The sequence below is a fragment of the Chiloscyllium plagiosum genome, unplaced genomic scaffold (genome assembly GCF_037043375.1).
Source record: "Chiloscyllium plagiosum isolate Xiang-an unplaced genomic scaffold, Cpla_swu_hap1 HiC_scaffold_23, whole genome shotgun sequence".
Lineage (NCBI taxonomy): Eukaryota > Metazoa > Chordata > Chondrichthyes > Orectolobiformes > Hemiscylliidae > Chiloscyllium > Chiloscyllium plagiosum.
The window spans coordinates 59,649,668-59,675,427 of NW_028270161.1; the positions used below are offsets into that span (position 1 = coordinate 59,649,668).

The 25,760-nt window shown below is 42.9% G+C and overlaps 1 protein-coding gene across 1 annotated transcript in view; it reads left to right on the forward strand.

Moving 5' to 3' along the window:
- cfap54 (cilia and flagella associated 54) overlaps positions 1–25,760 on the forward strand; it is a 527,984-nt gene that overhangs the window by 75,160 nt on the left and 427,064 nt on the right. Inside the window, exons 13-14 of the mRNA XM_087999737.1 lie at positions 15,466–15,560; positions 25,141–25,278. Of these exons, the coding sequence (XP_087855863.1) occupies positions 15,466–15,560; positions 25,141–25,278 (233 nt within the window). The remainder of the gene's footprint in view (positions 1–15,465; positions 15,561–25,140; positions 25,279–25,760) is intronic.

A 25,760-nucleotide genomic window follows, 5' to 3' on the forward strand; every position in this document is an offset into this window, starting at 1 on the left:
AAATGTTCCAGATGTGGCGTATCTAAAATTGTATGCAGCTCCAACATGACTTGCCAATTTTCATACTCCCCTTTTTATAAGTCCTGGCCGATGAAGGCAAACATGTCATATTGTCTTCTTGACCACGTCATCCATTTACTTTGCCACTTTCAGGAACTGTGGACCTGTATGCCCAGATCTCTCTGTATGTTAATGCTACTAAGTATTCTACCGTTTACTGTATATTTCCCTCCTGCATTATATCTTCAAAAATGCATCACCTCTCATTTGTCAAGATTAATCCCCGCCTGCTGTTTCTTCATCCAAACCTCCGTCCTGCTGTATCCTTTGTCAATACTCCTCACTATTGCAGCTCCCTGAAGCTCTGTGTAGTCCCCAAAATTACAAACCAGACCACCTTCAAATTATTTATATATGTTGCAAACAACAGCACTGATGCGACAGAATACCAATGGTCATAGATCTCAGTCAGAAATACACCCTTCCACTGCTACTCTCCGTTTTCCATAATGAAGCCAGTTCTGTATCCATCTTACCAGCTCACTGCAGATCCCATGTGACTTCACCTTTTGCATCAGCTTATCTTGAGGGACTTTGTAAAAGACCTTGCTAAAGTTCATACCGATAACATCTACTGTACTGCTGTCATTAATCATCTTTGTGACTGCTTCAAAAAAACTTAACAATTTCCTAGAGTATCCCTGTTGCCCTCCTTAAACAAAGGAACAATGCTGGCTATTCTCCAGTCTTCTGGGACCTTACCAGTAACTCAAAATTACTCAAAACTCAGATATAAAGATTGCGTATAATCATAAAATACCGACAGTATGGAAACAGGCCTTCGACTCAACAAGTTCACACCTACTATCTGAAGAGAATCCCACCTCGACTCCCGCCCTCACCCTATTCACGTAACCCCGCATTTCCCATGGCAAATCCACCAACAAATGCATTCTTCAACACAATGGGCAATTTAGCATGGCCAATCCACCTAACCTGCACATCTTTGAACTGTTGGCGTACTAGGAGGACTAAGAGGAAACCCACACAGATACTAGGAGAATGTGCAAAATCCATACAGACAGTCAACCGAGGCTGGAATTGAATCTGGGTCCCGAGTGCTGTGAGGAGCAGTGCTAACCCCTCAGCCACCATGCTATCCTCCAGTACAAACCCCCAGTAATTTCCTCATCTGTCTCCTTCAGCATTCTGGGATAGATCCCATCTGGTCCTGGAGCTTGTTGAATTAATGCTTTTCAAATCGCCCAACACCACCACCTTTTTTATACTGACACACCCTAGAATATGAACATAACCTTCTCGCAGCTCACCATCCACCATGTCATTCTCCTTTATGAATAAAGATGCAAAGTATTCATTAAGCACCTCATCCACTTCCTGTGTTCCACATATAACTTCCCTCCTTTGTCCTTGAGTGTAGCTATCCTTTCCCTAGTCACACTCTTGGTCCTAATATATGTTTAAAATGCTTGAGATTTTCCTTAATCCTGTTGGCCAAAAACATTTCATGGTCTCTTTTTGCTCTCCTAATTCCTTGTGTGAGTTCTTTCCTGTTACCTTCTATTCTTAGAGCGTGCTGTCTGTCTACAGTTTCCTAAACCTTACCTGTGCCTCCTTTTTCTTTTTGACTAGAGATCTTAATTTCTCTTGTCATCCAAAGTTCCTGAGTCTTGTCATCCATATCCTTCATTTTCACAGGAATATGCTGATCCTAAACTCTAATGAATTGACCTTTAGAAGATTCCCATATGCCAAATGTAGATTTACTCTGAAACAACCATTTCTGTCTACATCTTCCAGTTCCTGCCTAATATTGTGATAGTTTACTTTCCCACAGTTTAGTACTTTTACCTAAGGATTAGACTTAATCTTATCCATGAGTAACTTAAAACTTGATGGTCATTGCTCCCAAAAAGCTTCCCCACTGAAACTTCCATCACCTGGCCAGGCTTATTCCCAAATAGCAGGGAGGCCTGTAGTATAATCCCATTAAAGTGATTGCACTCTTCCTGTTCCTGATCTCTACTAATATGGCCTCACTGATGAGCCTACAAGGTGTACTTTCTTAGTACAGCTGTGATAATCTCCATAATCAGTAATGCAACTCCCCCGCATATTTTACACCGCTCTCTATCTCACCTGAAATATCTAAATCCTGGAACATCAAGCTGCCAATCTTGATCCTCTCTCTCAACCTCCACACTGTAAGTAATCTAATCTAGTCTAAAAAAAATAGTTCCAACATGATAGGTAAATGTATTAATCTGAGCTCTAAGTTCATCTGCCTTAGCCATCATATTGCTCACAATTTAAAAAAAAACTCCCCTCACCACCAGTCCTACAGTGTTCAGTAACCACTCCCTGTCTGTTCTTCCTCTTAGTCTTGCTGGCCTTATCTCTGGCTCCTTGGTCATTTTACTTGCTGACCTATTCCTCTGGTTCCCACTCCTCTGCCATACTAGTTTAAACCCTCTAGAGTGGCAATGGTGTTATGGACCAGATTAAATCCCCTCAAAATATATTGAAAAGATAGACTACACACTAACTTCTTTCCATTTTAAAGGTAGGTGCCAGATGTTTTGTTCCAGATGCAATTCGAATGGTCAAACTACTGAATTTAAAGCAAAGCACACTTTATTCATACACTATCGTTAAAACATGACAAAAAGAGGAAATTGGAATAACTTAACTTTATTTACTATTAAATAGTAGATGTTCCAATATAGTAACGTCCAATAACCACACCCTTGGTAAAGTCAATAAAATAGATTGACTCACATGCAATTCTAGCAGCCCAGGAGGAAAAACATTGAGAAAACTCTGAGAGTATAGCAGGGAAGGATGTCCTGCAGTTTCCAAACCTGCTAAGACCCCAGCAACAACTGCTGAGAACTAAAACTAAAAATCTTGGTTTTGTGGGAGCTTGACCACACTCGTTTATGCTTGACCACACTCGTTTATGCTTCTATTGTTCCAGCTTAAAAAGAGATACCAGAAGGCCTCACAAGCTGTTTATTTTGAGTGTTGGCACCTCTCTTTCAAAATAAAAACAAAATGCCCCTCCAGAAAGATTTGTGGCTGTAAGAGTTGCTCCTTTTTGAGGTATTTTAGGTGTTGGAGATGATTTCCTTGTATTTCTGGATTAGCAATGACTGTTTTATATGCTGTTGCATTGTTTTGGAACTGGGGAAAAAAGTCAAAACAACAGCACTTTTAAAAGGGAGAAGAACAGCCAATAGGTAGCATATGGTCAGCGAAGGAGAGAGAGAGAAAGAAAACTGACACAGCGATGAATCTGCACAGTTACTGCCTTTGCTGTTTAAAATTCATCTATCTCTGGACATCAGAGTGTATCTAGGTAAACCTAACAAACAGCGAAATTCACAACTCATCTTGGAGGAACCTGTTTGGGAGAGGTCACAGCACAGAAACAGATAAGTGCATAATCGACAAGTGCTGTAAATCTACAATAGTGCATAGAGTAGATTCTTTCTTGATTATATGTTTTATTGAGATCTGTTGCTTGATTAAATTTTAAAAATATAAGCCCTAAGTATTAAGTTATCCTGGAGCAGTGTTTTTTAGAGCAATAAGACGGTGCTATTTTCTGTGTCTGTAGATTGTGAAGGAGCAAATATGGCCTTTAGCAGAGTGATATGCTCTTCTTGTTGGATGTGGGAGTTTACAGAGAGTTTACATGTTACTGAGGATTATATCTGCAATAACTGACTTTGGTTACGAATCCTATCAGATCGAATGGATCAGTTGGAGCGACACTTAGAGGCAATAAAGAATAGGAAGGGAGAAAAGATGCAGATACGGTTACATAGATGGGTTAACTCCAGTAACGGTAGGAGAGGTAGGCAGGTCCTGTGCAGGAGTCTTCTCTGGCGATCCCCATTTCAACAAGTATGCTGTTTTGGAAAATGTAGGGGATGATGAACTCTCGGGGAATGTAGCATGAACAGCCAAGTTTTTGGTGTCAAAACAGGCTCTAATGAAATGAGGGGTATGTCTGGTTCCAAGCGATTGATTGTATTGGGGGACTCTCCAGTCAGGGGGACAGACAGACACTTCTGCGGACAGCAGCGAAAACTCAGAATGGCGTGTTGCCTCCCTCGTGTCAGGATCAACGATGTCTCAGAGATGGTGCAGAATGTTCTCAAAGGGGAGAGGAGCCAGCAAGAGGTCATTGTACACTGGAACCAATGATATAGGAAGAGAAAAGGATGAGATTCTGAAGGGAAGAAATCGAAAGTTAGGCAGGAATTTAAAAAGGAGTTCCTCAAGGGTAGTAATATTTCGATTACTTGTGGTGCTATGAGCTACTGAGGGTACAAGAGAGGAGGGGGAATAGTGTTTTTGACAAGGGATAGCATGACAGCTGGACTTAGGGAGGAATTTTTGGAAATACATCCAGGGAAGTTATTTGGGTGTAACTGAGAAATAAGAGGGGGATGATCACCTTATTGGGATTGTATAATAGACCCCTTAATAGTCAGTGGGAAATTGAGAAACAAATTTGGAAGGAGATCTCAGTTATCTGTAAGAATAATAGGGCGGTTATGGTAGGGGATTTTAACTCTCCAAACATAGATTGGGACTGCCATAGTGTTAAGGGTTTAGATGGAGAGGAATTTGTTAAGTGTTTCAAGAAAATTTTCTGACTAAACATGTACCTACTTGAAAAGGTGCAAAACCTGACCTATTCTTGGGAAATAAGGAAGGTGACTGAGGTATCAGTGGGGGAGCACTTTGGGGCTAGCGATAATAATTCTATTAGTTTTAAAATAGTGATGGAAAAGGATAGACCGGATCTAAAGGTTGAAGTTCCAAATTGGAGGAAGGCTAATTTTGATGGTATTAGGCAAGAATTTTCAAAAACTGATTGGGGGCAGATGTTCGCAGGTAAAGGGACAGCTGGAAAATGGGAAGCCTTCAGAAATGAGACAACGAGAGTCCAGAGACAATATATTCCTGTTAGGGTGAAAGGAAAGGTAGGTATAGGGAATGCTGGATGACTAAAGAAATTGAGGGTTTGGTTAAGAAAAAGAAGTAAGCTTATGAACATAGAACATAGAACATAGAAGAATACAGTGCAGTACAGGCCCTTCGGCCCTCGATGTTGCGCCGATCCAAGCCCACCTAACCTATACTAACCCACTATCCTCCATATGCCTATCCAATGCCCGCTTAAATGCCCATAATGAGGGAGAGTCCACCACTGCTACTGGCAGGGCATTCCATGAACTCACGACTCGCTGAGTAAAGAACCTACCCCTAACATCTGTCCTATACCTACCCCCCCTTAATTTAAAGCTATGCCCCCTTGTAATAGCTGACTCCATACGTGGAAAAAGATTCTCACTGTCGACCCTATCTAAACCCCTAATCATCTTGTACACCTCTATCAAGTCACCCCTAAACCTTCTTTTCTCCAATGAAAGCAACCCCAAGTGCCTCAGCCTTTCCTCATACGATCTTTCTACCATACCAGGCAACATCCTGGTAAACCTCCTCTGCACCCGTTCCAGTGCCTCCACATCCTTCCGATAGTATGGTGACCAAAACTGCACACAATGCTCCAGATGCGACCGCACCAGAGTCTTATACAACTGCAACATGACCTCAGGACTCCGGAACTCAATTCCTCTACCAATAAAAGCCAGTACGCCATATGCCTTCTTCACCGCACTATTTACCTGGGTGGCAACTTTCAAAGATCTGTGTACATGGACACCAAGATCCGTCTGCTCATCCACACTACCAAGTATCCGACCATTAGCCCAGTACCCCATCTTTTTATTACTCTTACCAAAGTGAATCACCTCACACTTAGCTACATTGAACTCCATTTGCCACCTTTCAGCCCAGTTCTGCAGCTTATCTATATCCCGCTGTAACCTGCCACATCCTTCCTCACTGTCTACAACTCCTCCGACTTTCGTATCATCCGCAAACTTGCTCACTCAACCTTCTAACCCCTCCTCCAGGTCATTTATAAAAATGACAAACAGCAATGGTCCCAAAACAGATCCTTGCGGAACACCGCTAGTGACGGCACTCCAAGATGAACCTTTGCCATCAACTACTATCCTCTGTCTTCTTCCAGCCTGCCAACTCCAAATCCAAACCTCCAACTCACCCTCAATGCCATACCTCCGTAATTTTTGCAGTAGTCTACCATGGGGAACCTTATCAAACGCCTTACTAAAATCCATATACACCACATCTACTGCTTTCCCCTCGTCCACCTCCTTAGTCACCTTCTCAAAGAATTCAATAAGGTTTGTGAGGCATGACCTGCCCTTCACAAAACCATGCTGACTATCCTTGATCACATTATTCCTATCCAGATGTTCATAAATCCTATCCCTTACAATTCTCTCAAAGACTTTGCCCACAATAGAAGTGAGACTCACCGGCCTATAGTTACTAGGGTTATCCCTACTCCCCTTCTTGAACAAGGGAACCACATTTGCTAGCCTCCAATCTTCTGGCACTACTCCTGTAGACAACGAGGACATAAAAATCAAGGCCAATGGCTCTGCAATCTCCTCCCTTGCTTCCCAGAGAATCCTAGGATAAATGCCATCAGGCCCAGGGGACTTATCTATTTTCACCCTTTCCAGAATTTCCAACACCTCTTCTCTACATACCTCAAAGCCATCCATTCTACTTAATTGTGACTCAGTACTCACTTTGACAACAATGTCCTGTTCCTGATTGAATACTGACGAAAAGTATTCATTCAGTGTCTCCCCAATCTCTTCAGCGTCCACACGCAACGTACCACTACTATCCTTGACTGGACCTATTCCTACCCTAGTCATTCTTTTATTCTTGACATACCTTTGGAAAGCCTTAGGGTTTTCCCTAATCCTACCAACTAAGGACCTTTCATGTCCCCTCCTTGCTGCTTTTAGCTCTCCCTTCCTGGCTACCTTATAACTCTCAATCGCCCCAATTGAACCTTCACGCCTCATCTTTACATAGGCCGCCCTCTTCCATTTAACAAGGGATTCCAATTCCTTATTAAACCACGGCTCACTCACACGACCCTTTCCTCCCTGCCTGACGGGTGCATACTTATCAAGGACACTCAATAGTTGCTCCTTGAACAAGCTCCACATATCAATTACGCCCTTGCCTTGAAGCTAACTTTTCCAAGCCACACATCCTAAGTCATGCCTCACCGCATCATAATTTCCCTGCCTCCAGCTATAACTCTTGCCCTGTAGTGCACACTTATCCCTCTCCATCCCTAGTAAAAGTCACCGAATTGTGGTCACTGTCCCCAAAGTGCTCACCTACCTCTAATTCTAACACCTGGCCTGGTTCATTACCCAGAACCAAATCCAATATGGCCTCACCTCTTGTTGGCCTATCTACATATTGTGTCAGGAAACCCTCCTGCACACATTGGACAAACACTGACCCATTGAAGTATACACACTTCAAGCCACTTTCCTGTTTACAGGCACCCTCCTTTGAAATTGATGCCATGTTCCTAACCTCCCTACACTCCAGGTCCTGCACTCTAAAGCTACAGTCTGGGTTCCCATACCCCTGCAGAGTTAGTTTAAACCCCCCCCAAGAGCACTAGCAAACCTCCCATCAAGGATACTGGTGCCCCTCAGGTTCAGGTGCAGACCATCCTGTTTATAGAGGTCCCACCTTCCCCAAAAAGAACCCCAGTTATCCAAATACCGGAATCCCTCCCTCCTGCACCATCCCTGTAGCCACGCATTTAACTGTTCTCTCTCCCTATTCCTCGGCTCTCTATCACGTGGCACGGGTAACAAACCAGAGACAACTCTGTTCGTTCTAACTTTGAGCTTCCAACCTAGCTCCCTGAAAGCCTGCCTAACATCCTCCGCGCTCCTCCTACCTATGTCATTGGTGCCAATGTGGACCACGACTTCGGGCTGCTCCCCCTCCCCCTTAAGGACCCGGAAAACACGATCAGAGACATCACGTACCCTTGCACCTGGGAGGCAACATACCAAACGCGAGTCTCTCTCGTTCCCACAAAACCGCCTATCTGTGCCCCAAACTATCGAGTCCCCAATTACTATTGCTCTGCTCTTCTCCACCCTTCCCTTCTGAGTAACCGGGACAGGCTCCGTGCCAGAGGCCTGAGCCCCGTTACTTACCCCTGGTAAGTCGTCCTCCCCACAAGTATCCAAAACGGTATACTTGTTCTTGAGGGGAACGGCTGCAGGGGGTCCCTGCTCTGGCTGCTTCCTCCCAGTCCCCCTCACTGTCACCCATCTATCTGCCATCTTTGGAGTTACTACTTCCCTAAAGCTCCGATCTATGACCCCCTCTGCCTCCCGAATGATCCTAAGTTCATTCAACTCCAGCTCCAGTTCCCTAACACGGTCTTGGAGGAGCTGGAGATGGGTGCACTTCCTGCCAGTGTAATCAGCAGGGACGTCCATGGCATCCCTCACCTCAAACATGTTGCAAGAGGAACATTGCACTGCCTTCACTGCCATCTCTCTGAAAGTAACCTTTTATATAAAAAAAACTGGGTCTAAAGAATACAACAAGCAAAATGCAGCACTTACCTACTTACCACAACGGGTCTTATTATTTAGGTTAGAGGAGGAGGGCGGGTGGGAGACACCACCTCTGTAGTGCCTCAGGTTCTTCTCCTGCGCATTTTTAATGGGGAAAAAAAACCTACCCGGCTGCCCCTCTGGTCTTCGTCACTTCCCCCTGCTGCTCCCGCTCTTTCTGTAAAGAGAGAAAAAAAAACACCGCTGCCCGCTACCGGTAAGTAATTTTAAAACAAACTGTCTTACCTTAGCTGCTGCTCGCACTCAAAGTGACCGTTGGCGTCGAAGGGTGAGTATTTATACTCACTGCTTTCCTTCCCGGCTGCCCCTCTGGTCTTCGTCACTTCCCCCTGCTGCTCCCATTCTTTCTGCTAGGTATAGACAAGATAGATTGAGTGAATCCTCAGAGTATAAAGACCATAGGAGTATACTTAAGTGGGAAATCAGGAGAGCATAATGGAGACATGAGATAGCTTTGGCAAATAGAGTTAAGTAGAATCTAAAGGGTTTTTACAAATAAGTTAAGGACAAAAGGGTAACTAAGGAGAGAATAGGGCCCCTCAAAGATTAGCAAGGCAGCCTTTATGTGGAAGTTCAGGAGTTGGTGTGATACTAAAGGACTATTTTGCTTCAGTGTTTACTGTGGAGAAGGACATGGAAGATATAAAATGTAGAGAAATAGATGATGACATCTTGAAAAATGTCCATATTACAGGGGAGGAAGTGCTGGAAGTCTTGAAATGCATAAAAGTGGACAAATCCCCAGGACCCTTGCTGAGATATTTCTATCATTGATAAACACAGGTGAGGTGCTGGAAGACTGGAGGTTGGCTAGAGTGTAACCACTATTTAAGAAAGGTGGTAAGGACATGCCAGGGAAATATAGACCAGTGAGCCTGACACCAGTGGTGGGCAGGTTGTTGGAGGGAATCCTGAGGGACAGGATTTACACGTATTTGGAAAGGTAAGATTTAATCAGGGATAGTCAATATAGCTTTGTGCGTGGGAAATCATGTCATACTAACTTAATTGAGTTTTTTTAAAGAAGTAACAAAGAGGATTTATGAGGGCAGAATGGATTATGTGATATATATGGACTTCAGTAAGGAATTTGACAAGGTCCCCCATGGGAGACTGTTTAGCAAGGTTAGATCTCATGGAATACAAGGAGAACTAGCCATTTGGATACAGAAAGGGCTCAAAGTTAGAAGACCTCAAAGGTGGTGGTGGAGGGTTGTTTTTCAGACTGGAGACCTGTGGCCAGTGGAGTGCCACAAGGAACATGCTGGGTCCACTACTTTTCATCATTGATATAAGTGATTTGGATGTGAACACAGGAGGTATAATTAGTAAGTTTGCAGATGACACCAAAACTGGCAGTGTAGTGGACAGCGAAGAAGGTTACCTCAGACTACAACACGATCTTGATCAAATGGGCCAATGGCTGAGGAGTGGCAGATGGAGTTTAATTTGGATAAATGTGAGGTGCTGCATTTTGGGAAAGCAAATCTTAGCAGGACTTATACACTTAATGGTAAGGTCCTAGGGAGTGTTGCTGAACAAAGAGACCTCGGAGTGCAGATTCAAAGCTCCTTGAAAGCAGAGTCGCAGGTAGATAGGATAGTGAAGAAGGCTTTTAGTATGCTTTCCTTTATTGGTCAGAGTATTGAGTGCAGGAGTTGAGAGGTCCTGTTGCAGCTGCACAGGACATTGGTTTGGCCACTGTTGGAATATTGCGTGCAAGTCTGGTCTCCTTCCTATCGGAAAGATGTTGTGAAACTTGAAAGGGTTCAGAAAAGATTTACAAGGATGTTGCCAGGGTTGGAGGATTTGAGGTATCGGGAGAGACTGAATAGGCTGGGGCTGTTTTACCTGGAGCATTGGAGGCTGCGGGGTGACATTATTGAGGTTTATTATAGAGGGGCATGGATAGGGTAAATTGACAAGGTCTTTTCCCTGGGGTGGGGGAGTCCAGAACTAGAGAGCATAGGTTTAATGGTGAGAGGGGAAAGATGTAAAAGGGATCCAAGGGACAACGTTTTCACACAGAGGGTAAGACCATAAGACACAGGAGTGGGAGTAAGGCCATTTGATCTATTGTGTCCACTCTGCCATTTAGTCGTGGCTGATGGGCATCTCAGTGCCACTTACCCGTTCTCTCCCTGTATCCCTGAATTCCTTGTGAGATTAAGAATTTATCAATGTCTGCCTTGAAGACATTTAATGTCCTGACCTCCACTGCGCTCTGTGGCAATGAATTCCATAGGTCTGCCCTTCTCTGGCTGAAGAAATGTCTCCTCATTTCTGTTTTAAATTGACCCCCTCTAATTCTAAGGCTGTGCCCACGGGTCCTAATTTACCTGTCTGATGGAAACAAATTCCCAGTGTCCACCCTTTCTAAGCCATGCATTATCTTGTAAGTTTCTATTACATGCCCCCTCAACCTTCTGAACTCTAATGAACACAATCCCAGGATCCTCAGCCGTTCATCGTATGTGAGGCCTACCATTCCAGGGACCATCCATGTGAATCTTTGCTGGAAATGCTGCAGTGCCTTCCTGAGGTGTGGGGCCCAAAACTTGATACAGTATTCTAAATGGGACCTAACTCGAGCTTTATAAAGTCTCAGTAGCACATTGCTGCTTTTACATTCCAACCCTCTTGAGATAAATGACGACATTGCATTTGCTTTCTTAACCGTAGACTCAATCGGTAAGTCAAGCTTTAGAGAATCCTGTACTAGCACTCCCAGATCCCTTTGTACTTTGGCTTTAGGAATTTTTTCACCATTTAGAAAATAGTCTGTCCCTATATTCTTTTTTCCAAAGTGCAAGACCTCACATTTGCTCACTTTGAATTTCATCAACCATTTCTTGGACCACTCTCCTAAACTGTCTAAATCTTTCTGCAGCCTCCCCACCTCCTCAGAACTACCCGTCTGTCCACCTAACTTTGTATCATTGGCGAACTTCGCCAGAATGCTCCCAGTCCACTCATCCAGATCATCAACACTGAACCCTGCAGGACACGACTTGTCACTGGCTGCCATTCCAAAAAAGAACTTTTATCCCAACTCTCTGCCTTTTGTCAGACAGCCAAAGCTCAATCCATGCCAGTAGCTCATCTCGAACATCATGGGCCCTCACCTTACTCAGCAGCCTTCTGCACGGCACCTTATCAAAGGCCTTTTGGAAGTGTAGGTAGATAATATCCGCTGGGTTTCTCTGGTCTAACCTACTTGTTACCTCTTCAAGGAATTCTAACAGGTTTGTCAGGCACGACCTCCCTTTACTAAATCCATGCTGACTTGTTGCAATCTGACCCTGGGCTTCCAAGAATTTAGAAATCTCATCCTTAACGATGGATTCTATAATTTTACCTGCAACCAAGGTTCGGCTAATTGGCCTATAATTTTCCATCTTAATCCTTTCTTGAACAAGGGAGTTACAACAGCAATTTACCAATCATCTGGGACTTTCCCTGACTCCAGTAATTTTTGAAAGATTATAATCAATGCCTCTGCTATTTCCACAGCCACCTCCCTCAGAACTCTAGGATGTAGCCCATCGGGGCCAGGAGATTTATCAATTTTTAGACCTTTTAGCTTTTCTAGAACACTCTCTTTTGTAATGGCTACCATATTCAACTCTGCCCCTTGACTCTCCTTAATTGTTGGGATATTACTCATGTCTTCCACTGTGAAGACTGACATAAAGTATTTAAGTTCATTAAGCATTTATTTTCTTATCTCCCATCACGAGCCTTCCTGCATCAATTAGGAGTAGCCCAATTTCTACTTTTGCCTCTCGTTTGTTTCTTATGTATTGAAAGAAACTTTTACTATTATTTCAATATTGCTGGCTAGCTTATCTTCATATTTGATCCTCTCCTTCCTTATTTCTCTCTTTGAGTCTTCCCAGTCTTCTGATTTCTCAATGCTCTTGGTCAGTTTATGGGCTCTCTTTCTTTCTATGATACATTTCCTGACTTCCTTTGTCAGCCATGGCTGTGTAATCCAAACATGCCCCCCGTCCCCGGATAATCTTTCGTTTCTTTGGGATGAACCTCTGTACTGTGTCCTCAATTACATGCAGAAACTCCTGCCATTGGTCCTCTACTGTCTTCCCCACTAGGCTCTGCGTCCAGTCGATTTTCGTTAATTCCTCCCTCATTTAACTGTATTTAACTGTAACGCCATTACATCCGATTTTGCCTTCTCTTTTTCGAATTGCAGTCTGCACTCTACCATATTATGATCACTGCCTCCAAAGTGTTCCTTACTTTAAGATCTTTTATAAATATGGCTCATTACATTATACTAATTCCAGAATAGCCTGCTCCCTTGTGAGCTCCATCACAAGGTGTTCCAAAAAGCCATCCTGTCAGCATTCCATGAATTCCCTTTCTTTGGATCCACTGGCAACATTATTCACCCAGTCCATTTGCATATTGATGTCCCCCATGGTCACAGTGACCTTGCCTTTCTGACATGCCCTTACTATTTCCTGGTCCATCTTGCTTCCCTGGTCCTGACCACTGCTGGGAGGTCTGTACGCAACCCCCATTATTGTTTTTTTGCCTTTGTGGTTCCTCAACTCCACCCACACAGACTCCACATCATCTGACCCTGTGTTGCTCGGTGCCATACATTTAATTTCATTCTTGACTAACAAGGCAACCCTGCCCCCTCTGCCCACCTCCCTGTGTTTTCGACAAGTTGTAAATCCTTGCATGTTTAACTGCCAGTCCTGAATCCCCTGCAACCAACGTCTCTGTGATGCCTACCACATCATAATCATTCACGATTTTTTTTGCTGTTAATTCATCTACTTTGTTCCGAATACTACGAGCATTCAGGTAAAGCACCTTAATGCTAATTTTCTTATCCTCATGATTTCCATCACCTCTAGTAGTATGTCCTAAGTTATCCTTCCTTTTTGCTTCATTCTTAGTCTGCCTCAAACTTAAAATTGCACCCATGCTAACCTGCTGCTTATCTTTCTACTTGACTCCATATTCGCTGTTGTTTTCCATTTCCCTTCCCCCGACTCACAAGTTTAAAGTCCTAGTGATCACCCTATTTATTCTTTTCACCAGAACACTGGTTTCACATCAGTTCCGGTGGAGACCATCCCATCGATACAGATCTCCCCGATGCCAAAACTGATGCCAATGTCCCATGAAATGGAATCCCTCTTTCCCACAGCAATCTCTCAGCCACGTGTTTATTTCTCTAATTTTCTTACCCCTGTGCTAATTAGCATGTGGCATAAGGTGATGCGTGTATGGAATGAGCTGCCAGAGGAAGTGGTGGAGGCTGGTACAATTGCAACATTTAAAAGGTGTCTGGATGGGTATTTGAGTAGGAAATGTTTAGAGGGCTACGGGCCAAGTGTTGGCAATTGGGACTAAATTAGGTTGGGATATCTGGTTGGCAGTTACGAGTTGGGCGAAAGGGTTTGTTTCCATGCTGTACATCTCAATAACTCTATGACAGTAAAAGCCATAGTATTGTCGTACTGGCAAACCTCCCTGCCTGGACATTGGTGCATTTTTCTGGTCATATTCCAGGAACAGAATGACTGAATGAAACTCCACCATTTATGTTCTGATCTGAAGCGAGAGTCTTTCAGATCTCTCAATCCTGCCACCATCACCTCTCTGCTATAGGGTTTATGTTGTGTATGTCTGTGTCTGTGTCTGTGATGTTGGGGGGTTTGAATTCCTCCAGGAAGACATCTTGTGCTAGACTGGGAGAAAGTGAACACTGCAGATGCTGGAGATCAGAGTTGAAGATTGTGGTGCTGGAAAAGCACAGCTGGTCAGGTAGCATCTGAGGAGCAGGAGAGTTGACATTTTGAGGATAATCTCTTCATCAGGAATGATGATTCAATCCTGAAGAAGAGCCGATTCTCCTGCTTCTCAGATGCTGCGTGACTGGCTGTGCAAAAAGCACACTCTTTGATCTTGTGCTAGACATCATGTGCAAATACTGTTGGACATCAGTGGTCACACCTCCTTGACAGAAAGCAGATCCAGTTACAGTGGCAAGGGAACCTCAAAAACTGGGGATTTCCCTGCTGTTGCAGCCTTCATCTGTCATTGCAGCCATTGATATCATGAAAATAATTTCTGCCTGAATTATCATTGAGGATAATTTTAGGATTGTGCCTTGTCTGGTTCCTGCCCTCTCACTTTACTGCCTGAGATGGCCCTGCCAGGAGTTCAGAAGTCCCAATGGCATCACTCTTGATCTACGGAACACTCAAATCTCTTCACTATCACAAGGTGGTAGTCCACGGCAAGGATGTCTGGGAATCAGTTATTTCAGTTGGCTGGACAGCTGGTTTGTGTTGCAGAGTGATGCCAAAAGCATGGGTTCTGTTCTCACACCGACGGAGGTTACCATCAGGGTGTCCCTTTTGTGACCTATGGTCTGGTAGGTTTATGGCATGGATTGCCACCTTGCCGCAGTGGAGAAGCTTGCATGTTCCATTGATCCTGAGATTGATGCCGTTAGGAGTTCTCAACCCATGCTGGTTTGGAAGCCTATGGTATTACCTCCCAACAGAACAAAATCATGAAGTTACCCCAGTGAAGGAACTTTCAGATCTCCTTCATGGTCACTGTGTATAATCTGGAGAGGGAAACAGTCTAAAACCTCACTCTGGAAGGCAGGCAAGGTCATTAAGGTACTTGGTGAATAATTTCTGTTCATTTACCCGTGTCTGTGCAGAAACTCATGTTGACAACTGAAACCACATGCATGTAGCAAGGTCGTTTTTGATGCAGCTTCAATCATATAAAATTCATCTCTTTAGGAGGGTAAATGGACCATTGCCGAATTATGGTTAATATTAGATTAATCTGTTTCTTACAGGAGGAACACTTCAACCTGGTGGGGCCACCATCTCATGTGATGATCTTGTGATACTAGCGGAAGCAATGTTTGCATATACCTGTACCCCTTTAGAGGTACGTGTTAAGATTTTTACAGCAAATATTTCAAGTCGGGACTTTGTATTGAAAAGGTGCACCAATTATTTAGTTTGCCGCAATATTTGAAACTTTAAAATGCTTGTTTAGTTTAGCAACATGGAGAAAAAAAGGAATTAAAATCCATAATAAGAACAGAAGGTGATGGAAATGCTCAGCAAGTCTGGTAACATTCTCTTAGAGAGAGACAGAGATAAGGTGGAATTTAATGGTTATATTCATGGACTTGTTCCGTGGAGCTGATAGCAGCCTTGCAACAGCCATCTCCCAGAGCGCTGTCTGGTTTTGATCCCAGCCCTGCAGTTTGCTGGCTTCAGACATGGTTTCCCAGGCCCTGCAAAGAGAATTCTTCATAGGAATCTCTCCTGCAAGACAAATGTCCCACCTGCAAGCAGAGCTGGCTGACCATTCTTCAGTATTGGCAGTGCTATTTTCAGTGGAGGCCACTACTGGTACCTCAGAAGGCGCAAGGCAGAAGATCATCCTTGGAATCTCTGTAACACAAGTAAGGAGGAGTAGAACTGCAGGGGTCAATGAAGGAGGCCCCAAGGAGAGGAAGACAAGAGAAGGGGTGTCAGTGTAAAGAGGCAGATATTCCTGTGGATCTCTCCTTTTCCACTAGCTTATGACAGGCAACGTCTAGCACACAGGTTCTATAGGCCAGGAGACATAGAATCATAAGAGTCATACATACCAAAACTGCTTTCCAGCACTTGGCCCATTGCCTTGAATGTTATGATATTTCAAGTGCTTATTCAAGTACTTTTAATGTTGAGGTTTCCTGCGTCTACTACTCTTCCAGATAGTGCATTCCGGAGTGCTACCACCTTCTGGGTGAATAAAATATTTCTTTAAACTCCCTCTAAACTTGTTGCCTTTTACCTTTAAAATTATGGTCCCTTGTTATTGACCTTTTAACTAAGTTGAACAGCTGCTTTCTTCCCACTCTGTTTCGTAATCAGCCTTCTCTACTCTACAGAAAACAACCCAAGCCCATTCAGTCTCTCTTCATAGCAGAATGGTTCAAACCCAGGCAATATCTGGTGAATGTCTTCAGCACTCACTTCAGTGCAATCACATTCTTCCCAAAGAGTGGTATACATAATTGCCCACAGTACATCAGCTGTGATCTAACTAAAGTTTTGCACAGCTCCTACATGGCCCACCCTTCTCTTATAATCTATGCCATGACTAATAAAGGCAAGTCTTCTGTATACCTTAACTACTGTATTAACCTGTGAACAAGCACCCAAAGATTCCTCTGTTCCTGAGTTTCCCAGTGTCCTGCTTTGCACTGCGTACACCTTGTCTTGTTATTTCTTCTAAAGTTTATGGCCTTACACCCATCTGCTACTGATTTATTCAATCAATCCATATATATCCCCTGTAACATAAGACCCACTATTAACCAAATGGCCAACTTCATGTGATCCACAAACTTAACTATTAAACCAGCCTCCACCCTCTTCGCAAACGATAAGGGACCCAGCATTGATGCTTGTGGAATGCTAATGGGCACTGGCCTCCAGTCACACAAACTGCCTTCTACCATCACCCTCTGTTTCCATCACTAAGTCAACTTTGCATTCATCTTGCCAAGTTACTTGGCTCCCATCTGCCTTTATGTTCTTTATCAGTGTCCAATGTAGGATCTTGTCAAAGGCTTTACTGAAGTCCATATAAACTACATCAACTGCATTACAATTGTCAAACACTTAGTTACCTCTTCCAAAACTTCCAGCAGATTTGTTAGGCATGACTTCAGTCTGAAAAAGTCAAGCTGATTATCCCTGATCAAACCTTGCCACTTCAAGAGGAGATGCATTCTGTCCTTCAGAATTTTCTCCATTGGTTTGCCAACCACTGATGTGAGACTCATTAGTTTATACTACCCTTCTTGAAAAATGGAACCACGTTGTCATCCTCTGGCACGTCCTTTGGCCAGAGAGGAATTTGATCCATCACCCATGTAATTTCATCCCTCCCCTCCCAAGCAGCCTGGGATACAACTAATTCAAAACAGGGGATTTGTCAACTTTTAAGCCTGCCAACAATCTGCATATAACATAGAGCATAGATCAGTATAGCATAGGAATAGGCCCTTTGACTCACGATGTCTGTGCTGATCATGATACCATTCTAAATTAATCTAATATGTCTGCACGTGTTCTATATCCCTCTATTCCCTATCTTTTTGCCATGTCTGTTTAAACGCCTCTTAAATGTTGCTATCATTTCTGCTTTTACCCCCTCCCCTGGCAGCACAATCCAGGCACCTACAAACCTCAGTGTAAATAAAAAATCTCTCAATTTAAACCTATGCCTTTAGTATTTGGTATTTCTACCCTGGGAAAAAGACTCTGACTATCTACCCAATTCATACCTCGCATAATTTTATATGCTTCTATCAAGTCGCTCCTCAGCATCCGAGGATCTAGTGAAAAAATCCAGCCTCTATTACTTCCTCACTCCCTATGTTAATCTGCTCAAGAATGCCACAGTTGGTCACCCTAAATTCTGTACTCTCATCTTCCTCCCTCTTAGTGAATGCAGAAGTGAAGTATTCATTTAACACCCTATCACTGTTCACCATTTTCAAGCACAGATTGCCCTTGATCTCTAATGGGCTGTATTATTTCCTGTTATCCTCTTCATCTTAATATACTTATAGAATACCTTCAAATTCTCCAGAGTTTACCCACCAGAGTTTTCTCTTGTCCCCTCTTTGGTTTCATAATTGCTTTCCTTAGCTCCTCCCCTCACTTTCAAAACACCACGAGTCCCTCTGTTGATTTGTTCCCTTTGTATCTGCTAAAAGTCTTTCCTTTCCTTCTTATCCAGTTCTGAATACTCCTAGATATCATGGCTGTCTAGGCTTGTTGCTTCCACATTTCACCTGAAAGGGAAAATGTTGCACTTGTCCTCTCATCTATTCCTTTTTGAATGCCTTCTACTGTTCTGTTGTAGTTTTTCCCACAAGTAGCTGTTTCCAATCTACTTTGCCAGACCCTACATTATTTTAATTAAATCTGCCTTCCCACAATCTGAAGGCTTTTATTTCAGAACATAGTTTTCCTTTCCTGTAACAAACTTAAATCATACTTTGTTGTGGTTGCTGTCACTTAAATGCACCTCTTCTGCTACCTCGACTACCAGCTTTGTTCCCCAGAATTAGGTTGAGCAGCGTACCATCCCACATTGGGTCTTCTATGTGTTGGCATAAAAAGCTCTCCTAAATACATTGCAAAAATCAAACTTGTCTAAAATCTTTACATTGTGATCATCCCAATTAATGCTGGAGAATTTGAAATTCCCTAAAATAATTAACCTATTTTAGTATTATTATTTTTAAACGCCTCAGTGAATTGCCTAAATATTTGCTTCTCTAGTGCTGGCTGGCTGACTGCTGCAAATGTATTACAGGGTCCCAAACAATGTATCTGCCCCCTTTTTATTTGTAAGCTTTATCTTTTTAAAGTTAAAAAATCATACAACACCAGGTTATAGTCCAACAGGTTTAATTGGAAACAAACTAGCTTTCGGAGCGACGCTCCTTCATCAGGTGACAGTGGAAGGCTCAATCTTAACACACAGAATTTATAGCAAAAATTTACAGTGTGATGTAACTGAAATTATACATTGAAAAATTGATTAAGTCTTTCATCTATTTGAATACCATGAAAGTTTCACTTCTTTCATGTGTAAATCACAAAACAAGTCCTCCAAGGCAAGCAGAGGCTGATAACTAAGTTTGGTACCCATAGGGAGGGCCTCAACCGGGACTTTGGGTTCATGTCACATTACAGGTGACAACCATTGCACTATATATATACACACACACAGACACTCCTCCACACACACTCACGATCTTCTCTCTCTCTCACGGACACACATATACACAGACACCAACAGACATACATTCCCACATGCACTCCCTGACAGACTTAAGACACTACACTCAGTACACACACACACATACACTTTCTCACACTCACAACCCCCAACCCAAAAAAACACACTCACACAGACAGACAAAGACCCACATGCACACATATATTTTGTGGGGTGAATTTGTACTTGCAGGGTTACATTGTATTTTGCTCAAAAACTGCATGCATTCATGTAAAACTCCGTTATCTCACTTTTTAGATTAGAATCAATCTAAACATCGTGGCGTAGTCAGAGAAACAGGGGGCTAACACCTTCAACATATTGTCTAGCTATCACCCATTGTTAACAGCTAACCTGAGAATGCACTTAAAAAAAAGGTTTTGTAATTTACACATGAAAGAAGTGAAACTTTCATGGTATTCAAACAGATGAAAGACTTAACAATCAATTTTTCAATGTATATTTTCAGTTACATCACACTGTAAATTTTTGCTATAAATTCTGTGTGTTAGGATTGAGCCCTCCACTATCACCTGATGAAGGAGCATCGCTCCAAAAGCTATGTGCTTCCAATTAAACCTGTTTGACTATAACCTGGTGTTGTGTGATTCTTAACTTTGTACACCCCAGTCCAACACTGGCATCTCCAAATCATATCTTTTAAAGCTTCATTTCAAGACCCTTCCAAGGTATTGTCCCTTCCTACTGCAGTAACTGACACCTTAACCAATAATGCAACACCACCTACTCTTTTACACTCTACCCTGTCTTGCCTGAAGATCCGATACCCTGGAGTGTTCAGTTGCCAGTCTTCCCCTTCTCTCGACCACATCTGTGATGGCAGCACTAGTACAATTTGACATGGCCTCCAGCAGATGCTCAAGTTCCAAGACTCCGCACTCAAGCTGTTTGTACTGGTGGCACTTCCCACACACTCACCCACGCAGCCAGAAGCATCTAGGAATTTTAATATCCTGTCAATAGCACAATAGATTGGCTTCAGCTCGCCTGTCACATTCCATTAAATTTAAAAAAAACCTTATATTTAAAGCAATGGGAGACCCAAATTCAAAAGGCTAAAAAAAACTATGGAAACAGTTAAAGACAACGTGTCTGTATTAAAAGTGTAAATTTCAGTAGAATATTTTAAAATGATTAGTTTAGATTAGATTAGATTTCCTACAGTGTGGAAACAGGCCCTTCGGCCCAACTAGTCCAGACTGACCCTCCGAAGAGTAGCCTAACCCAACCAGACCCATTCCCCCTAACTAATGCACCTAACTCTACGGGCAATTTTAGCATGGCCAATTCACCTAACCTGCACATCTTTGGACTGTGGGAGGAAACCGGAGCACCCGGAGGAAACCCACGCAGACACGGAGAGAATATGGAGTTCAATGTAGCTAAGTGTGAGGTGATTCACTTTGGTAAGAGTAACAAAAAGATGGGGTACTGGGCTAATGGTCGGATACTTGGTAGTGTGGATGAGCAGAGGGATCTTGGTGACCATATGTATACAGATCTTTGAAAGTTGCCACCCAGGTAAATAGTGCGGTGAAGAAGGCATATGGCGTACTGGCTTTTATTGGTAGAGGAATTGAGTTCCGGAGTCCTGAGGTCATGTTGCAGTTGTATAAGACTCTGGTGCGGCCGCATCTGGAGTATTGTGTGCAGTTTTGGTCGCCATACTATAGAAAGGATGTGGAGGCACTGGAATGGGTGCAGAGGAGGTTTACCAGGATGTTGCCTGGTATGGTAGGAAGATCGTATGAGGAAAGGCTGAGGCACTTGGGGTTGTTTTCATTGGAGAAAAGAAGGTTTAGGGGTGACTTGATAGAGGTGTACAAGATGATTAGGGGTTTAGATAGGGTTGACCGTGAGAACCTTTTTCCACGTATGGAGTCAGCTATTATGAGGGGGCATAGCTTTAAATTAAGGGGTGGTAGGTACAGGACAGATGTTAGGGGTAGGTTCTTTACTCAGCGAGTCGTGAGTTCATGGAATGCCCTGCCAGTAGCAGTGGTGGACTCTCCATCTTTATGGGCATTTAAGCGGGCATTGGATAGGCATATGGAGGATAGTGGGCTAGTGTAGGTTAGGTGGGCTTGGATTGGCGCAACATCGAGGGCTAAAGGGCCTGTACTGCGCTGTATTCTTCTATGTTCCATGTTCTATGTTCCACACAGACAGTAGCCCGAGGCTGGAATCGAACCCGGGTCCCTGGCACTGTGAGGCAGCAGTGCTAACCACTGAGCCACTGTGCTGCCCCATGGTAAAGAATAGTAGAAATTTCAGAAAAGGTAGAAAAGAGAAATACTCACCTGCTAATTATTTATCTGTGATGTCACACTGGCATAGAACATAGAATGTTACAGCGCAGTACGTGTCCTTCGACCCTTGATGTTGCACCGACCTGTGGAACCAATCTGAACCCATTACACTATTCCATTTTTATCCATATGTTTATCCAATGACCATTTAAATGCCCTTAAAGTTGGTGAATCTACTACTGTTGTAGGCAGTGCATTCCCCCCCCCCCCCACTACTCTGAGTTAAGGAACTACCTTTGACATCCGTCCTATATATATCACCCCACAATTTAAAGCTATGACCTCTTGTGCTTGCCATCACCATCTGAGGAAAAAGGCTGTCACTGTCCACCCTATGTTTCACTTAACATGTTCACTTAATGTCACAAGGCTGCTGTGGCCTATCTCTCAGTTCCTTTCCCTGTAGTGGAGTGAGAACCAATTCCTACACGGCAAGGAAGGGCAAAAGCAAACGCAAACAAGCGAACAAACACCTGTTCCACATTCCCCTAACTCACCACTAACTAAACTCCCCAGCCTTGCACTCGATCTTCAACTGTGTTCATTTATAAAGCTGCACTTAAGAACTCCTAAAGCACTTAGAATTTATACATACGTGATCTGTTTCGACAGAACTGGTTTAGTCCTATTGGCTTGCTACCTATTGAGCTTACACAATGGAGGGTAATGCCACCCTACCTAAGCCTAAAATTCAGTTGACAAAAAAGAAACTCACCACTTAAACACCACTTTCCAAATGCTTTTAATAATACACTACATTAGAGTAAAACACAAAATTTAAATTCAGAAGTCCAAAATTTACATTGTACCTCACCACTGACCAAATCCCACAGACTTGCACTTGATCTTCAGTTGCACTCATTGCCCAACTTGTTGGACCTATTTATGAAGCACTGCAGGCAGGGGCTGTGGATCTTCAGAAAGATTGTTGCATACCTGTGAAAACAGGATTTTCAGACTACTGAACTGAGGACATGTGGAGGTCATGTCTCAGCCATGGACCTTTGTGCCATTGGATCCTGTCAGTGTTGACTACATTGGACATTAGGGAAATCATCTGGTCTATGACAACCAAAGCCTTTCCTGGCAAGGCAGAAAAAAAAGCATGATCAACCCCAACCAACTGTGTCCATTTGATTCACAAACATCTCTACTGCAGATCCTTTCTGGCAGTCACTTGATCTTACACCAAAATTGTAGAACCTGCTACCGAAGACTTTTGGCTGAGTCTGGCTGCAGTTTTGCAAAAGGTGACCACATTCTGAAGGTAGTTGCCATTTGCAATCTCATTGTGGTCTCTATGCAGAATCCTTCGGCCTCAATAATAGTGATGAAACTTCTTGATTTATTCTCATTTGATTTGATTTATTGTTGTCACGTATACCTAAGTATGGTGAAAAGTTTTGTTTTGCATGCAGTACAGGCAGGTCATGACATACAAGGATATACAGCTCATAGGGTAATTGAATAGAGTGAGGCATACAAAGTTATGGCTGCACAGGATGTGTACAAAAGGAAGATCAACATTTAGATTTGAAATTTCAGAGGTCCATTCAGCAGCCTAATGGTCAGGCTTTGGTAAAGTTAAGGATATTTCATGAGGCATTGGGAAAAGTGGGCATACTCTCAATCTGCAAATCTTCCACAGTTCTCCAATAAGAAATACAAGCAGGGAATGCTTCAGGAGGTTGCCAAACAATAAGTTGTAAAACCCATTCTAGTGAATGTTGATCCAAGTTTTCCACATTAACCTTTCAGAAGTGAAAGGATTGTCATGGAGTAGAAGGTCCAATTAGAGATTCATTGATGAAGGCAGATAGCATGCCTGGGATACAAAATGTATACTTTGCATTGGATTTATCAAGCCAGAAGACTTTGCCAAAGCTATGATAAACCTAGAATTTGTTGGGCTACTGGAAGAGATAAATAAAAGGCAAAGGGGAGGTATTGGAGACTGAGTACTTAAATTACATTAATCATTTGCTCCAAATGAGATGCTGCTAGGTTACTGGGGAAAGTAGTAGTAGAAATTGTGGAGAGACCACTGTCTTCCAATTCTTCTTCTTAGATATGTGTGTGGTGCCAAAAGACAATGTGATTAATACTTTTGCATCCTCCTTCAAAAAGAGAAAGATAAACCCGTTAATTTCTGACTTGTCAGTATGACATAATTGGTTGTAAAACCGTTGCAAAACCCCCATAAGAAAATCAACATCCACTTGGACAAATGCAGATAAATGAAGAGCAAGCAGAGATTTTTATCAGGTAAATGCATGCTTGATTTGCTTGCTTGTGTTGTTTTATGAAGAAGATGAATATGGGGAATGCAGTTTATGTTATGTACATGAACTTTGATGAGGCCCTTGATAAATCAACATAGAGGAAAATGCTGATGGCTCTCAAGGGAAGTGGAGGAGTCTGGCTTGCAGAGGATTTTGTATTTCCTGTTGTGCTGCAGATTTGGTAGAAGTACAATTGTAACTGATATTGAGGCTGCACCTTTGTGTGAGCAGATCATCTCATCAAATCCTCTTTTCTCCCTGTGAGGTTGTAGCAGTACTCGCTGCTAAATCCAGGAACTCTCACTCTAGAGTACTTCTAGAAACTTTGCAATTGTAGTTCCCTTTTCCTTTAATTGGTGTTTGACTTTTTGAGTAGTACAGTACAAGTGCGTAACCCCTTTTGCAATTAAATGTTTTGTTGAGTGATTTGCAAATTTTTTGAATGGATCTGTTTGGTCCATATTTGGTTATTGGTATTGTGTCAACTGATAGGGCTACATTAGACCATCAAGCCCGCTTACAATTTGAAAACCTCTGTCGACTGTCTTTTCAAACCTTCTTCTTGCAAGGAAAACCTTTCCAGCCTCATAGACTCTCTGCAGTGTGGAAACAGGCCATTTGGTTCAACAGGTCTACACCGACCCTCCGAACAGTAATCCACTCAGACCTCTTCCCTTACCCTATTACTCTACATTTACTCCTAACTAATGCACCTAACCTACACATCCCTGAACACTTTGGGCAATTAGCATAGCCAATCCATCGAACCTGCACATCTTTGGACTGTAGGAGGAAACTGGAGCACCCAGAGGAAACCCACGCAGACACCGGGAGAATATGCAAACTCCAAGCAGATAGTTGTCCGAGGTTGGAATTGAACCTGGGTTCCTGGTGCTGTGAGGCAGCAGTGCTAACCACTGAGCCACCTGTGCTACTTCAAAATATCCTCATAACTGAAATTTCCTTTCCTAGGACTATTCTTGTAAATTGTTTCTGCACTCTCTCTAACACATTTGTTTTGTCAATGCAATTGAAAATTTTTATTTCCATTTCTAGGGCTGTAGTCCAGATATCGACATGGTTGTGGATGCTGTTCTTTTTCTGTGGCAGAAGTGCAAGACAGTTCTACAGAAAGGCAACTTTGGGGTTACTGGTTCCACAAAATTTTTAAAGAAGCTTGATAACCTTGGAAAGGTACGAGCAATTATTAACCTCCAGATTTAATATATGAGGCATGACAAATGCAAAACGCTGTGCTTGTAGGAAATTTGTAATAAAAATAGAAATGCTGGAAGTACTCAGTAGTTGAGGTGAGAATGTTAGATAGAGAAACAATTTACATTTCCTCAGAAATGCAATCTCTTTGAGATTAACTATTTATCTCTAAGTACAGAGGTGTGATAATGTGGAAATGGCAGGGTGTGGTGACTGGTGGTAGGATTTGTGAATTGGAGTGGATGAGATGAGTGTTAAGTCATGGTGGTGGATAGGGTGTGGGAGGCAGAGATGATCTAATGACGTAAGGAATAATGGTGCAATGTGTATGTTGATTGTGCAAGTCAAGAACTAAAGGCATGAAAGAAGGATTTGACCCAAATTGCGGCAAAATATCAAAGAAGGAGGGAGGCATGAGAAGTTTGGAAAAGAGGAGAAGACTCACGTAGTGCTGGAGCAAG